Source organism: Lissotriton helveticus, chromosome 4_1 (assembly GCF_964261635.1).
Source record: "Lissotriton helveticus chromosome 4_1, aLisHel1.1, whole genome shotgun sequence".
Taxonomy (NCBI): domain Eukaryota; kingdom Metazoa; phylum Chordata; class Amphibia; order Caudata; family Salamandridae; genus Lissotriton; species Lissotriton helveticus.
The window spans coordinates 494,961,736-494,979,068 of NC_136063.1; the positions used below are offsets into that span (position 1 = coordinate 494,961,736).

The following is a 17,333-nucleotide window of genomic DNA, read 5'->3' on the forward strand; positions in this document are numbered from 1 at the left end:
GGGATGATGCACGAGGGAAAAGATTACGCCCGCTGGTGGCACTCTGGGCAGAGGTGCTTGAGGCCTGGAAAGGCCAGGGAGACAACTTTGGTGGAGAAGCTGGGGGCTGGGCTTTGCAGGGTGGTTGAGCCGATGGCAGCCCTCAAGACCGCTTGGGAGAATAAGAGACAATTTTGACTAAGATTAAGATATTGGAGACCACAGTGTCACTCAAGGAACCTCCCTTCTGTGAGCGACACAGAGACCAAGAGTGAACAACAATAATTGTTCCCCCCTTTGAGGGAGGTCATACTTTGATGAATAACGTGAATGCTCGATTGGACTTGCCAGTAGATGAATTGCCTTATAGACCCCCCCCTCCCAGATACGCTAGAACACATGACTAGCACCCACAGAATTGTGTGAACTTCGGAAAGGCATTGCATACTTAACTGGTGTTTGGGCCCCCAGGACTATTTTGCTTTGTTTTAACCTAGTTTACTTTGCTTATTTTTTATCTACAATAGCAGGGATGGGTTAGATCCCACAGCTCCCATAAAAAAGTCCATTCAGTGAGCAGTTCGTAATAGCAAATAGGAGAATAGACATGAGCACTGACTAATCTGATGTCTATAGGAATAGGTTAAATGATGTCTATGTTAGCGTTGAAAATAAGAAATGATGAACGCAAGGTAGGAAATTGGCAATCTTCTTTATTGGTCATCCACTCTCCCACACAGCTTGCCAACTGACAATGGCAACATTCCAAAGCAAGCTCCCTTGGTAATGTTCAAATGGGGAAGTTACAGGGGAGAAGAGCGGGCATACTAAAGGGAAAACAATGGCAAAGGAAGAAGAGAGATTACAACACACCTCCCTTACACATATTAACAGTTAAAATATTTCTACATTTTACAATTCTATCAGAACTCCACAACTGACCATTCTCAAGCAAAACTACATTTTTGTAGACTTTGGTCACCCTACACGGAGTGTAGAACTTTGGTGGTCTTTGATGTTCCTTTTAATCTGTGACCAATCACCTTCATTCCATGTGTTTTATTCACCCCTTTCTTACCATTGTACCATTTCTTGTACTAGTTCTGATGTTGTTCCACCTTCTCACTGATTTTTGTTTTGTCAGAACTGACTCCCATACCTCCACTCAACCATAGAGAGTTCAACTTAGTACAGGGTTCTCTTCCAATGAGAGAAACAAATGGTGACACGTCTGTGATGAGAATGGGTGAGGTATGGTATGCCCAAATACACTCACGTAGGGATGACTCTACATCATGACCATTTACAGCAGCCAATTATATATGTTCTTTAATCAACCGGTTGGCCCTTTCAACTAGACCATTTACATTAGGGCAATACAATGCTGTTACATTCCCAAATTATCCATTGGCCCAATTATGCCCATGGCAAGTTTGCTTCGTGGTTTCTGAGAAACAACAGGGGATAATGGGGATTTGCGAGTACATTTGGAATTGTCACTTTAACAATCCTTCCCAATCTTTTCAACTAAAGAATCCATTCTTGTAAACCAGAAATGTATTCTGACCCTATTTCTTGTCATGCTACGGCCTAGGTGGCCTTCATGTGCGAATTCTACAATTCTCTTTCTCAGATCTGCAGGTGGTATAATTTTGTTGTTATGATAGACCATACCTTCTATGATACTTAGTTCGAAGCTAACGTCCCTGAAGTCCTTGATCCCCTTATTAACTTCACTGCACTTGTTTGGCCATCCATTGATAATTAATTCCTTAACCCTACTTAATTTCTTGTCCTTTTCCATACTTTATTTCCATTCATCTTCAGTTAGGGCTGGTTCAATTATAGACAAAATAGGGCTGTCTAAAGCTTCATCGGGTACTTCTGTTTGTAAAGGTGCCCTGGATAAAAAAAATCTGCAATGATGTTCTCAACCCCAGGAACATATTTTCTAGACCCAGAATCCATTTTCATATGCAGGGTGAACTGTGTTCCATACCTTTGACTGTAAACATAAATGTAGGAGGTTTGTGGTCAGTATGAATAGTAACATTTAACCCCCCAGAGTTAAAATCTAAACTGTTTAACTGCCCAAAAACATGCCAGGGCCTCTTTCTCAACAACTGAATAATTACTCTCTGCTTTAGTAAGGCAACGGGATGCAAAAGCAATAATTCTTTCGTTCTTACCATCTTACAACAATTAGCTTTATAATATGATTTTCATTGCCCATTGTGGCATACTATGATTGAAGTTATTATATGGTATTTCCTGAACTGACAAAGTCACTGAATGATTGGTGGACTCACATGTATTATTATAATGTGTAAAAGGCTACTGCTTTGTAAACTTATATATCATTGTTAAATGCCAAGCACACCCAAGGGGCAAGTGCTCTGCAACCCTGATTGAAGGAGGCCATGTAGGCCGGGAGGACACCAAAAAATACATCACGGCTGAGGTGCTGCTTTGGAGTCACCTATGCCAAGCGCCGAGCTGGATGACCTGGGGGGCAGAGTGACACATTGACTAGTGTGTCGCAGTCTGCAGTCGGAGGGCCCCTGGCCTGCTCCTCACTGGGTCTGTGGCTGGCAGTGCTGCCGCCTCTGTGGGGGGTGTCCCTGCTGATACCCAGCTGCAGCGGTGAACTGGAGATTGTAGCTCCAGAGGAGAGTAGGAACACAGCCTATGGCACTGCTACCGGGGGTCTGACACACCCACAAGGCCTGCGAAACTCTGGCAGCCGGGGTCCCTAAGGCGGGCTCCTTAATTTACACAGTGGAGCAGCAGGAGTGAGAACCAGAGCCCAGTGGAGGCAGCTTGGTGGATTGGATAACTATAGCACTGGAGCACTGGCTGCCTTACCAGCACAATCCCACTTCTCACCTTGTGACAGCAATGCTTACCTGCCAAGATTAACAAGATTAAGGACGGTGAGTGGAGCAGAAAGTCGGGTTTGAACGCATTAGTGCAGCGAGGCAGGGAGGTGGTGAGGCGGGGAATGCATAGGCACAAGGTGGCACTCCACAGTGAGCAGAGGTGTCCAACATTAGGTCGGTGCAGCTTGCTAGCCCTTGGGGGGTCCTCCTCTACACTGATACATACCATTTTGCAATTGTTTTGTGCCTTACTTCTTTATTACAGTTGTGGGTCCATGCAATTTTGTTTCGCCCACGCCCCTGCTGAGCTGGGACTACACCCTCTAGAGCTCCTCCATGCTCAGGAGGCTCATCTGTGTACCCCTCTGTGGTTTGCAAGGTAAAGGTCATTAGATTTTCATTCCTGTCATACATGCCACTACGTGTCAAAGGGAGCTGAGAACAGACACCTCGGTGGGAGATACAATCACCACTATAGACTCCTTCCTGGTGAGGGCAGAAATTGCTGTGACCGAAAAGAGACTGTCCCTGGAGACTTCAAGAAGTGAACATGGCCCGCTCCCCCAAAATTATACTGAGGTGGTGGTCAGCATATCGCGAGGTGAAACGTCCCTCCTCACTGGCACTCACATAGTGTGTACAGTGGACTCACTTGATGGAGGCATCGCGCCCCCTGTTGAACCTCCAGCTAAAAAAAAGAAATGGGGAAGAGAGCACCAACAGCACCGTAGGTATGGGTGCTTGACTCTATAATGGATCTGGCTGTGGACAGGTTGCTTCCAAAGTTTGAGGCATAGGGAACAGGTTTGATGGCAGCCATTATGTTGTGTTTAGAGGGTATAGAGGCTAAGCAATGCCAATTTTTGGGTCCCAGCACTGGTGGTGTTAACAATAAGGCTGCGCTTGTCATGGGCGGACCCATAGATGATGATCATGTCAGGTCTGGGGAGGAACTAGTAGGGTCTAGCCATACTGTGTCAGGGGGCCAGAACGTTATGCCATTTTAATCAGGGGGCCTGAGTGGTAATGGGATACATCGAGCCACTCAGGTCATGAATGCCACAAGGCAGGAGTGCACCCACCTAGGTACATTCCAGCCCAGAGCTGGTGAACAAAATGCATCTACCCTGACTAGGTCACACCCGGTACGGACAGGGGATGCCATATCACTGCACCTACCTCCTGAATCACCAACTTTAGTTGCTATTCTAATGAGGGTAACACCTATTAAGCAAGGTGTGAGGGAAACTACAGCAAACTGTATGTTTAATGTAAAGCATTGGTGCGATAATACCTTAGTGAATCGCCATTTATGCTTAATGTAAAGCATTGGTGCGATAATACCCTAGTGAATTGCCATTTTCTGTCCCCTCATGTGAAGAAGAGTTGGATGGGTGGAGCAAAATGTGAAGAAGAAAAATGAGGAGGATTGTATTATAATTAATTTAAGGCACCCCAGATTCACCAAATGTAAATGTAAATGTAGTTGAGCTTATATAGCGCACAGCTACCCGCAGTGGGTTTCCCGGCGCTTGCTTAGGGAACCCTTCCTGGTATTCCCCTGTGAGATAGCAGGGTATCCACAAGGTGAAAGTCAGGCATCCCGCCGCGAGGGCCCTCATAGAGAGCAGTTTCCGTATACAGGACAAGGCCACAAAGATTCAGATTGCTTCCCTTCAGTATTTTTATCCCCCCACTCTTTCCGTTCAGATGGTACAGGGTGGCCCCTCCCAAGGTCACAAACGACAGTTCAAAAAGAAGTCATTCTTTTCTCCACACATTTTTTTCACACATAGTAAGTGTGGGCGGATGTCTTGTGTACATGACTGATGCAGACATCGTTTAGTGCTCTGTTGTGACTGTCTTATTGAAGTTTCCTAGGAATTTCTACTATATTTATGTTGAGAATTTTGGGCGACATACTTTAAAAACACCAACCAAAACTTTTTCGAAAAATTGGTGGTTTAGCTTTGGACATTGACCGTTTGTCTCTCCATTGCATCAATAGGAGTTTTGATATTGAATGACTCGGGCACAAGGTTTTTGTGATATTGTCAGTTTATGAGTGGGGGGCAACCTTGATTCCCTTTTTCCCCCTTGCTCCTCTTTGGAATAGATCCACCATCTAGCATAGCTGGCGTGACTTTCACTTTGTCTTCGAAGGATCCTTTTGCCTGGTGCCATTGTAGATCCAGCTCCTCCTGCAATGGACGCATTTTTAGTCGACAAATAGGAATGAGAGTTACGCACAAGGACATCGTCCCTAGGAGCGATTTGTATTTGGCTACTGACAGGCACTTTCTTCTCTTGAACTCTTTGGTCAGAGTCATAAGTCCCAGTTGCCTCTCTATGGAGGGAAATGCTTTGTTCTTTAAGGTGTCCAGAATTGCCCCTAGGAATGTGATCTTTCTTGAAGGCTGAAGGGATGATTTTTCCATATTCAAAGTCAGCCCCAGTTTGGTAAACAACTGTATGCATGCCATAGTTGACATCTGAGCTGAAGTTTCCGATGGTGCTTTTATCAACCAATCGTCCAGGTATGGAAATACTTGGCATTTTCTTTTTCTCAGAAAGACTGCCACTGGCGCCAGACATTTCGTAAAAATTCTCAGGGCAGACTTGAGGCCAAATGGCAGCACTTTGAACTGGTAATGGTCTCCGGCCACTGTAAACTGAAGATACTTTCTGAGGGAAGGATGAATGGGGATATGAAATATGCACCTTGCCAGTCTAGGGTGGTCATATGATCCTCTGGGTTTAAGAGCAGTAGAATGTCTTGGAGGGTCACCATCCAGAATGACTGTTTTTTGAGGTAAGTATTCAGAGATCTTAGGTCTAATATCATACGCCATTGTGGAGCATTCTTCCGGACCAGGAAGAAACAGGAATAAAATCCCTACCCCTTCTGGGAGATCGCCACCGGTTCTATTGCACCCTTTCAGAGCATTGTCCGAATCTCCCTGCGCATTTGAGATAAATGTTTGATCTCTCGATCTGTAGGTGGAGTGCAAGGGGGGAATTGAAGAAATTCTAGAGTATGTCTGAATTGTATGATATTGAGGACCCATTTGTCCATAGTTATTGTCTGCCAATGATGTAGATGGGAAGTCACTCTTCCACCCAGGGGAACTTGTGGAGGGGAAGGAATACATGAAGCCGGATACCGGAGCTAGTCATTGTCTTCTATTATTATCTTTTCCTTGACGACCCCCTCGTCCTCTAGGAGCGGACTTAGTATAGCTCCCTGACCTTCTCTGCCCATACTGTTGACGGTATTGTTGTGAAGATGATGAATAAGAGGGGTATCTTCCCTGTTGGTAACCGCCTCTATAGGATGGTTGGCCTCTTCCTCTGGCGCCTTGAAAGGGCACCTTACGATATTGTAATGTACCAAGGGCCTTCACTGTATCTGTATCCTTCTTGATACCCTGAAGGGCCTCCTCTACTTGCCTTCCAAACAAACTTCTGCATCGAATGGGAGATCTAGAATCTTATTTTGGACCTCCGGTCTAAAGGCAGTAGCTCTTAACCAACCTTGGCGTCGCAGGACTGCCGCACCTCCCAGGGAGCGAAAGGCTGTGGTCGCGATGTCCATCGCACAGTCGATGACATCAGCCAAAGTCCTCTCTCCTTACTGAAGAACTTTTTTCGCTTCTTGTCTGTTGTCCTCCGGAATGAGGTCCATGTATGGAGCGATATCACACCACATCTGTCTGTCGTATATGCCCAGAATGGCAAGGGCATTCGCTGCTCTAACAAGGAGAGCCGACATGAAGGAAAACCTTTTTCCCACATTGTCTAAACGTCTTCCCTCCCTGTCAGGAGGTGTAGATATAGGTGCCGATGGATTCTTAGATTTTTTTTCCGCCGCCTGGGAAATCACCGAAGTCGGCTGAGGTTGGCCCAGTAAACACGCTGGTGCGTCCGAAGGGGCCTTATATTTCTTTTCCAGTCTAGCGAGCGCAAATGTAACAGTCGCCGGTGTCTTCATCACCTTCGAGCCTTCTTCCCACCCATGGTTGACAATTGGTATAGATCTAACCGACTTATGGTATGGTTTTTTAAAATCATAGAGGAAGCATTCCAGCTGTGTCGTAGCCATAGGAAAATGGAATCTCTTCGCAGCTCTTTCCATTAAATTATGGAATCCACCGATATCCATCGGTGGGGAATCAGCAGGTACTGGTGTGGGCGATGCTGGAGATGGGATCAAGTAATCATCCCATTCCTTGTTGGGATCCGTTATTTCCCCCTCTTCCTGGTCATCATCGTCCATGGTAGCCAGATCCTGGTGGTGCTGAACTTGAGGAGTTGGAGGCGTAATTTCCTGTAGTGACTCTCTGCTTCTGACTGGAGTAGCAGGGATGCAATGTGGGTGTGAAATGGGAATTTCTTGAGAGGCTATTGTCGGCGGAAATCTCTTCTTAGAGTGTGCCAGCATAAACTGCAGATCCATCATCATGGAGGATGGCATAGCAACCATTTCCTCTTGGTACCCTTGTCGATAGTGTTGCTGCGAGGGATTCTGGTACTCTCCATATCCCTCTTCGTAATCATCCTCCTGGCATTTTACATGTAGTTGTGATGGACTACTGGCATAACCAAAGGGTCCGTCATCCTCCTCCTCTTCAGAATCCTCCTCCTGCAGTAGGTGTGATGGAACTAGAGGAGTAATTTTGCTCGCGATGTGATTTCTGGCATAATCCCCTTCTTATGGACAATCAGCTGTTTTTCTGGAATTTCTCTCATCGACGAGCCCGTTGTCGAGATCGCCGTCGACACTACTGTCGCCGATGTTGCTGTCAACACCAGACGCAGAGAGCTCTCCATCGTCGACAACACAGTAACCGTCGTCAATGTTACCATCAATGATCCCGTCGTAGACATGGTCATTGTCACAGCTGCTGTCGATGTCGTCGTCGATGTTACCGGAGTCAACGCCACCGTCAATGACACCGCAACAGGCAATGATGGTGACTTTGCAATTTTCTTCACCTCTATCTTCGTCGTCGACGATGATGGTTTCTTCGTCGATGATCCCGTGGACGTTGTACGTTTTTTAGATTTCTCCTCAGGAGGCATAGAAGACGGCTATCTGAAGGGCTCTTTGACCTGAGGTCACTTTGATGGCTCAGAAGTAGATTTCTTTGACGATTTTTCGCTAGAAATGTGTCCTTTACTCTCCTTTTCCTTAGGTTGAGGAGATTTTGAAGGACTACTCCCAGAAGACCTATGAGTGGTCTTTTTGAGGGCCTTCCCAGGACGTTCCTCTGAGGAATGAGTATGAGGAGATTTTCTTCTTTTTTGCAGATCTCCTAGATGTAGAGGAGGATCCCTCATCGCTGTCACTAGACATAACCTCCTTTCTGGCCTGTAGCTTCTGAAGCTATATCAAAAGGCGTCCCTCACGATCTCTCAGAGTCTTACATACCTTGCCATCCTGGCCTGGTGATCAGAATATAGACCGTAAATGCAGTCTGCATGAGGGTCATCTGTGTAGAGCCTCTTCTTTGAACAAGTAGCACAGACTCTAAATAGACCTTTCTTCTCTTTCCCAGCCATTACTAAAAGAATGTACCTGACGACAGTCTAAAGTATTACCAAATCCAACTGAAGATGAAAGAACAAAGGTCCTCAAACAGGCTAAAAGAACAGAGTCTGAGCAGAGCTCAAAGGAGACTCCATAGCACAACGTGCGGTAGAAAATCTGAGGGGCAAAAGGTTCTCTCAGGAGTGTTCTAGAGGGTGAGGAGATCTGATTGGTCTAGAGACAAGTTTGGTCTCTTTTACATAACAAAGGTTATGGGTTGCAAAAGGGAAAGGGGCCTAGGCCTCTTTTCAGTTTGATATACCCTAAGCATTGCTTTTTTATTTACCGGAGACTCCCGTCTCGACGACGGGGAATGACTCAGGCATGTGAATCTATGAAAGCTCCAATACTGGAGTAATAGACAATACTTACCGACAACGTCAATATTGTGGTCGGAGGTAATACTGCATGCGGTATGGGCTGGGGGGCTCCCAGAAAGGCTATGAATAATTCAGTAAAGAATTTGAGCCATTCGATTACAGGAATCTTAGCGGGTTCCTCAATGGGTACAATTAGGCACATGTTGCTCCATCCCGACAATAGAGAGTTGCTACATCACAATGGAGTTTGTCTGTCCACAAAAGGGATAGAGATCTTCATCCAGACTATATTGGGGGCTATTGTGGAGCACAGTCAGCATTGAGGGGGAGGGCGAGTGTGTCAGGGAGCTTCTCACCCTGTGGCGGAGAGCTGACAGTTAACAACAAATGGGCATGCACAACAATGGATGGACCCCAGGAGGGGGTAGGATTGAAGTTTGCGCATGGTAGGCGGGGAGGGGGGACTTACCTGCTGGTGCTCATCGACTCTTCTGCCCTAACCTGCAACGTATGGACTGAGTAGAATCTTGGGGAGGCTGCCTGCGTTCAGGTGCCCCGGTCGGCCGGTGCGGTAAGCGGTGCCCTTGATTTCAAGTAGTGCAATTGTTTGCTGTAGCACGTTGGGGGATGCTGGCACAATGTGTCCAGCAGAGTCGGTCTTTTTGGGCGGCCGAGAGGGCCTAGTTCAAATGTATGGCCCAGTTAAAGTTTTAGTGCAATGTCGAGTCTAATTTCCTTACTGCCTTTTACATGTGGATGTCGCTACTGTGTGATGCCTTGATGCCCTGAATAATCATATATATACCCATGTAGGATACTTTTACTCTTGTAGTGGTTTGTGATGAATTACCTGGCGATTTGATGAGAATAGAATTCACGCCTTGGATAACATAACCTAATTTTGACGGTTCTTGGGCACAGCAAGAGTAGACAGGTGATGGAAGTGGGACATGAGTGAGTGTCACGTTGTGCCCATACTATGAACAGGAGCCCCCCGCGCCTAGGGGAGTGGTGCCCTTAGTAGAGCCACGGGACCGAGCCTCCTCCGGGGCTGAGAAGAGGGGCTGGATGAGAAGGGGGCTGGTGATGTCACTGGGGAGTGGGGAGGAAAGAGAACCGAAACTTAGGAGGTTATTTAAGGCAGCTTCCCAGGAGTCTCGTCCTCTTTGTCCTCTCAGACCGAAGGAAGCCGTAGGAGCATCGTCAACCACCCACCCACCCGGCAGAAGAGCAAGATATAGCGCTGGCGGAGCGCTGACAGTTAACAACAAACGGGCATGCACAACAAGGCTGGATGGATCCCAGGAGGGGGTAGGATTGAAGTGTGTGCAGGGTAGGGGGAGGGGGGACTGACCTGCTGGTGGTGCTCAACTCTTCTGCCCTAACCCGTAACGTATATACTGAGTAGAATCTTGGGGAGGCTGCCTGTGTTCAGGTGGGCCGGTGCGCTAAGCGGTGCCCTGGATTTCAAGTAGTGCAATTGTTTGCTGTAGCGCGTTGGGGCCTGCTGGCACAATGGGCCGAGACAGCCAAGTTCAATTGTGTGGCCCGGTTAAAGTTTTAGTGTAATGTGGAGCCTAATTTCCTTAATGCCTTTTACATGTGGATGTCACTACTGTGTGATGCCTTGATGCCCTGAATAATCATATATATATCCATGTAGGATACTTTTACTCATGTAGTGGTTTGTGGTAAATTACCTGGTGATTTGATGAGAATAAAATCTACGCCTTGGACAACATAACCTGATTCTGACAGTTCTTGGGCACAGCAAGGGCGGACGGTGATGGAAGTGGGACAGGAGTGAGTGTCACGTTGTGCGCATACTATAGTAATTGGGTATTTTGCGCACATTTCCTGTAGATATGAGTGGCAAAATTTGTAATAAAATTGTAGAAAGCTAGACTGTTGAATTTGATTATTTTTCTATTTTTGTAATGGATAAATATTTTCGATAAGAATATCTGATATGTTTATTACTTTTAATTTTGATGAGCTGGATACCAAAGAAAAACGTGCTGTTAGACTGAAATAAATAGTCAACTACTCCTACGTAAGAAATCTCCTTTTTATAGGGCGTCATCTCACAGCAATAGCAAAAATCTGTGCTTGAATGGTGGCTGGTGATATCTAAAGGCACCCAGACACACACAGGAAAAGACACGCACACCTCATTAGCAGATTCCAGCATTACTACAGAAGTAACTACTTCAGTCAAGAAATAACTTCAGATGAAAAGGCTGAAGTCACAAAGGTGGAGATCACTTTTTAAATTAAGCTGGACTGGATAACCCATAAATAAAGTTTTAGAAAATTCTCATCTTGGCGCTACATTTTGTTCTATTGTGAGTGATTAAATACTAAAATAAACAGCAAAATCACCACATGGCTAAATTCATCAAATGTTCACTTGGCCTCTGGACCTTGCTAGTAGTACAAACCCCTTAAAAAGACTTCTTCCATATTATAATCATGGATAACTATAACTCAGTCACTGATCAAAGAGCATGCAGTTAAAAGGAAATGCAACAAATGGTGCCAAATCCTAAAGGTGAAGATCAAAATATTTTACCTCCAGAAGGCAAGCTATCACAGCTAGTCCATCAGGTTGATAAGCAGCTTGAACAAAATCTGAATATTTTTCTGTATTCCAGTGAAGCAAGTGCAGCTGGAAAAAAAATAAACACAGTCATTTAAAACAATGTATTCACTGAACTATCTCAGAACTTGACTAGCCTTGTTATTATGTCATAGTGGCCAGTTTTTTTTTTATAATTCACGGTGTTTGAATAATTAATATTTCCCTCGATAAGCAAATCTCGCAAAGTGGGGTGGCAAGAGAAGCAGTTCTCCCGTGTATTACAGAACATAGCAAAAAAGTTCCGATTTTTTTTATTCAAGAAGCTCATTTTATGAGTTTCAGGATTTCAGATCCCGGTGAAGAGGGAATACACAAATTAGTAAAACTTCCAAGGGCACATAAATGAGCTAAAACGGGGCCAACGAATCCATGGATCCGTCAATAACTTCTAAATATTAATATGGGGGCATAGGCAAATAAGTGCAACTCACTGAATTATGGCAATAGTTTGGGGTAAGCCGGAGTAGCTCATTATATCTATGGCCACAAATAGATTCCGGCAATTCAAAACAGCAATGTTCTCACTGTCCACAGTTCTCTTGAGTAATCCGAAATCAGGGCGGGAGCTAGAGAGCCCGCAGCAAGATGACCACACTTTAGTGATGTTCAGCTTACCAGGGACTATCATCCACATATAATACTTCCCTGTGGCCCTATAATTGAGCACACATTTGCTGGCAGACATCGCATGGTGACCAAATACCTGCTTATTTTGTGGATTGCAAACACAAGATGATGGACGGGGTGGTGAAACTTTTCAGGCACTCACCCCCAATCAAGGAATCCAGGTTTATTTAATTGCTCTTTTGCTCACTATGCCACCCCAGTTTGGACCCACCCATATGAAATAATTCTTTACCCTGCTCCTCATGGGAACAGTTCAGACCAAACTGCCAGGCCAGGTCCTCCTTGGACAAGAAAAAAGCATCCTGGGACCTGTTTTGGGGTATCACCCTTCATTAGGCAGGTTAGCTTGAATCCAGTGGCACAACGAACAAAGGACCAACGTCTGGCCATACCCTTTACCCGTGGCCACTTAGGGTGAACATAACAAACACAATAAGATGATTGGCAGAGTGCTGAAACTTTTCAATCACTCACCCCCAGTCAAGAGTTCTGGGTTTAATCCATTGTTGTTTTTCTCACTATGCCACTCCAGTTTTGACCCAGCCAAATCAGTTTTGACCCTGTCCTAGGATGATTGTTTCTAGCCCAGGAAGGACCTGTCCTGGAAGTTCGGGCTGGGCTGTTTCCATGGAGAGCAGGGTCAAGACTGATTTACATATGGCTGGGTCTAAACTGAAATGTCATTGTGAGCAAAAAAACGATGGGTTTAACCCAGATCTCTGTACTGAGGGTGGATGTTTGACATTGTTCAGCATTCCAACTATCAATTATTCTTTTTGCATTTGTCACCCCGAGTGGGACAGGTATGCCCAGACGTTGGTCCCTGTCACGGATCACTCCTTCTGCTCTTGTGCCCACCACCAGGGGGCCAAATCGTGGGGCTTTTCAGTGTTCCAATATGCTTCCAGACACTCCCCTGCATGCATATGCTGACTTCCAGGCATTTTGACACCATTTAGGAATTGACATCCATTCCCAATCCATGCCTGGTTTTGTGGAAGCCAGTCTGCTCATGCTGAAAACTCCATTACCTATAATCCCCTGCTCACTGCTTCGTCTCCACCCCTACAGGCCAAGAATGGGTGGAGGAATTCAGTTCACCTGTAGCTGGCTGCTGCTAGCCTGCTCACACCTGATGCATGCGATTACTGTGAGCTCTTTTAAGCCCAGCTCCCTTCAGGCCAAGGTTGGTCATTGTAGCTGTTTTCTGGTGAGACCGATCCTTGTTTCCTGAGCTTTTGATATTCCTTGATTCCAGCGCTATAATTCATCCTTGTTCCTTGATTCCTGAGCTATAGCTATTCGTGTGCCTGAATTAGTACTACCTGCAGTGTTACATTGGTTCCTGAGCTATAGCTATTCCTTGTGCCTGAATTAGCACTGCCTGCAGTACTACCTTGTTTCCTAGGTTCCTGAGCTATAGTTATTCTTTGTTCCTGGGCTTCAGCTATTTCTTGTTCCTGATTTGCACTGCTTGCAGTGCCCTCTTGACTCCTTGTTTCCTGAGCTGTAGCTATTTCCTGTTTCCCTGAACCAGCACTGCCCCCAGTGCTACTTTGACTCCTGAAGCTTTAGTAATTTCCCTGTTCCTGAACTAGCACTGCCTGCAGTGCTACCTTGACTCCAGAAGCTTTAGTAATTCCCTGTTCCTGAACCAGCACTGCCTGCCGTGCTACCTTGACTCCTGAGCCTTAGATCAATTCTTGTTCCTGCCCCAGCACTGTCTTCTATGGTACTCTGTTTTCTTGATTCCTTAACATGCACTATTCTAGTATACCCTTGTAGCCTGCCCTTCTGTATATCCCTTTTCAGTCCCTGTCTTTCTTCCCATTTCCTTGGTTCCAGTTCTAGTTTGCTGTCTTTCTATTCTGCTGTCTTGCTTCTGATACCTTGTATGTTTGTTACCTGGTTTCTGCCGCCAAGTGTGCCCTGTGATTTCCTTTCTTTCCTATTTGGCACTTCTCCTTGCTACCTCCTTGTCTATTGTGCTTGTATTTAGTTCTACCCCTTTGTTGTTAATGCCTTGCGTGTTCCTGTTTGATCGCAAGGATCCTTGGAAACAGCTGACTACCTAGGTGGTGTTTCTTGTTCACTGCGAGTATTGTCTTTGAGTTACATTTATAACATCACCATAGGTATAAGCTCCACATACCCTGCCTTTGCATGCATATCCTATATGTGGGTATTTGCAGTCAGTATCTGTAACAGCAATTGTGGGTGAGAAACCTACTGACCTTTAGTCTTACCATGTTGAGCTCCTGAGTGCTTTACCCCACAATCCCCTTTACTGTTAATGTTGTTTCATATATATGTCTTGCACACTAGTCATGGGTGTAGTTTTCAGAATGCTAAATCGCCTCATGAGTGCCTGCTCTTTCTGAGTCTTACCCCTCTTGTTCACTTATACAGGCTTCCCCTTTGGATCCCTTCTCTCCTCTCACTCCCTGTGTGATCCTGGGCAGAACTTTACTACTCTTTCTGTGAACAGACGTTTTCTACCCAGTCCCAAGTCCTTACTCAAGTCCCTGACTGTGTTCCTGCCATAGTCCCGGACAGTCCCTGACAGTCCTGTGCTCACCATACCACGGGAGTCAAGCCAGCCTGGCTGAAGAGGGGTGATACCCCAAAACCGGTCCCAGGATGCTTATTACGGTCCAGGGAGGGCCTGGCCTGGCAATTTGTGTTGATCTACCTAGATAGCCATGGTATTACATGTTGCACTCTTCCAAGAAACTCATTTGACCAGTCAGACTGAGTGTACGAAGTGCGCTCATTGGGTCGCACACAGAATTGCCTCTTCCTACCCTAGGGCAGTAATGATTCTAGTTAGGAACAGTGTTCCCTCGCATATTATGTCAATCCAGACTGGTGAGCAGGAACGTTATGTCATTGTACAAGGGATGCTCTGTAGCACCCCTGTTATTTTGGCCAGTGTTTATGGCCCAAACATGAAGGATTCCAAATAGTATTTGAAATTGTGGAGTCAGATCCTTAAGACGGCAACAGGCAAGATATTGTGGGGAGGTGATTTCAACACCTACATAGACCCCAATTTAGATAGGTCCGCCACAGTGGACTGGCATAGTGAGAAATCTTCTAAGGTGCTCCGGGCTTGGATGGAAGAGCATAGGATGGTGGACCGCAGGAGGTTCCGTCATCCCATGTGACGAGAGGGCACATTCAGATCTTCCATTCACAGTTCCTGGTCCCAACTAGATTATTGGTTGGCAACATTGAGATATGTGTCCTGGGTCTGTGATATTACCCATTTGGTCAAGACTCTGTTGGGATCATGCACCCATACATCTCATGCTCCATATTCCCACAAATTCCCCTGCGCCTTTCATGTGACAATTTCAGGTGACCTCCCTACTTGATCCGGTGTTCCGAGAAGATCTGAGATCTACTATGGTTGCATACTTCTCAGACAATATGGGTTTAGTAGACATTGCAAGGATTTTGGAAAGCTTTCAATCTCACAATACAGGTGGAATGCATTGGTAAACATGTGGTCATTCTGAAGTCCATACGCACACAACTGCAAACAATAGTACAGACCTTGGAGGCAGTAGAGCGCAGCTATGAATCCTGTCCGCATCCCTGCACTCTGGCTGCCATCTGCGACCATGTCACTAACTACAATGATATAGCTGCCCAAGAAATACACCATCTGTCTGAACTTTGTGTGGCGTCGGCAAATGGTATGGGGGGGGGCATCCAGGGCGTTCTTTGGTGAACAAAGTGAGGGTGCCCAGCATGCATGACCATATAATAAAAGTTGGTTTCTCTGATTGTGTAGACCACTACGACTCCCCTGCAATCTTAGAGTACTTCACAGACTTTTATAGGCTGTGGGTGGCACTATTCCAGCTGATGCCCTGCCTGACAAGCTGGAGTATGTTGTTCTGGCCTGCCTCTCTACTGGTCAGAGGGAATATTTAGCCCAACCTATTTCCGTAGTGTTGTGTCGTTCAGAAAAATCTTATAGGATATGCGCGTTTAGACAACATAAACTGTGGACCTGGTGTCCAGACTGATTCCAAGCACCAGATATGTTTGCCTGTATACCAGCTAACTCACAGTGCCACTATGAATTCCTCTTACCAAGGAGAGGATAGTTTCTGGCAACTATCGAACATGACAACCCTGACCTGTCAGGCATCATGGAAACCGTACAGTACTTTTCGCTCAGTCATTTGAGCTCACTTTGGCTCACAGAGATACACAGAATAAACGAAGGAGGGCATTTTCAATGAGTATTTATTGAACAAGCGTCATTCTAGTGTAAAATATGTTTGCTGCAACAGCAGAAACAGAAACAGGTATAAACAGTTATAAGCACCAAGAGAGTAAATGGATGGTAGATTTCTACCATAGCGCTAAAATGATAAATATATGCAGGTATATAGATACATGGCAGAAATAATACGTACTCCTATGATGCTAACCCTAACTAGACGTATTGAAATGTACCTAGCATGTATGTAGGTGTAGATTCAAGAAACCCCCTAGGATAAAACCAATCCCATTACCTGAACTGAGGAAATGAAGGACCCCGTCTTGGTCTTGAGCTCGACACCCCACGAGGGATGTCAGGACCACTGTGTGCAGGAGCTTCAGCATCTTGAGTCAGCGTGACAGCATGGAATGTTTTCTCCTCTGCCTGCCGCAGCAAAGATATGGTGTTTTTATACTCAAAAGGTACCCCCAGGGTTTCTACCTTGCTGTGTCATGATGGCCATGGATGGCAAAAGGGATGACCTTGATGCATAGTTATTATACAGAAGATGGTAGTCCTGCAGTGATTCTGAGAATCCTCATGCATAATAAATGAGGCTGGTTTTTGGAGAAAGCCACACAACATTTATGCAGCACCTAACTAGGTAAAAGGTCATCACAAACTGGTTATGTAGTACAATGGCACGGTAAATATAGGTGAAAGGTTAGGTGAGTATCCAAACCTATATTGGGGTGCATTATAAATCATAACAATAGATGATGCAAAAACAGCTATAGCTGTTCTCACCAATTGTGAAGCACCCGGGCTTGATGGTCTCACCAGAAAATGTTATAAAGAGTTTGCCTGCATTCTTGCTCCTCATCTCCATGCCTTATATATAGAAGCATGTCAATAGCCCTATTGAAGACTGACAAGGGACAGAAATGTTGTGTGTCATACCCTCCCTGTTGGACTTGGCCCTTTTTGCAGGGTGATTCATGAACTTTTTGCCTTCCTCCTGTATTTTATCTGACCTGTTTATGTTGGTTTTATGACTCTGGGCACTTTACCACTGCTG

The 17,333-nt window shown here is 45.6% G+C and overlaps 1 protein-coding gene across 5 annotated transcripts in view; it reads right to left on the reverse strand.

The window, feature by feature from the left end:
- The window catches only part of LOC144828696 (carbonic anhydrase 13-like), a 796,251-nt gene that overhangs the window by 208,657 nt on the left and 570,261 nt on the right, over positions 1-17,333 (reverse strand). For all 5 annotated transcript variants that reach the window (XM_078687082.1, XM_078687083.1, XM_078687079.1 and 2 more), the window contains exon 7: positions 11,341-11,436. In XM_078687082.1, coding sequence (XP_078543208.1) covers positions 11,341-11,436 — 96 coding nt within the window. The remainder of the gene's footprint in view (positions 1-11,340; positions 11,437-17,333) is intronic.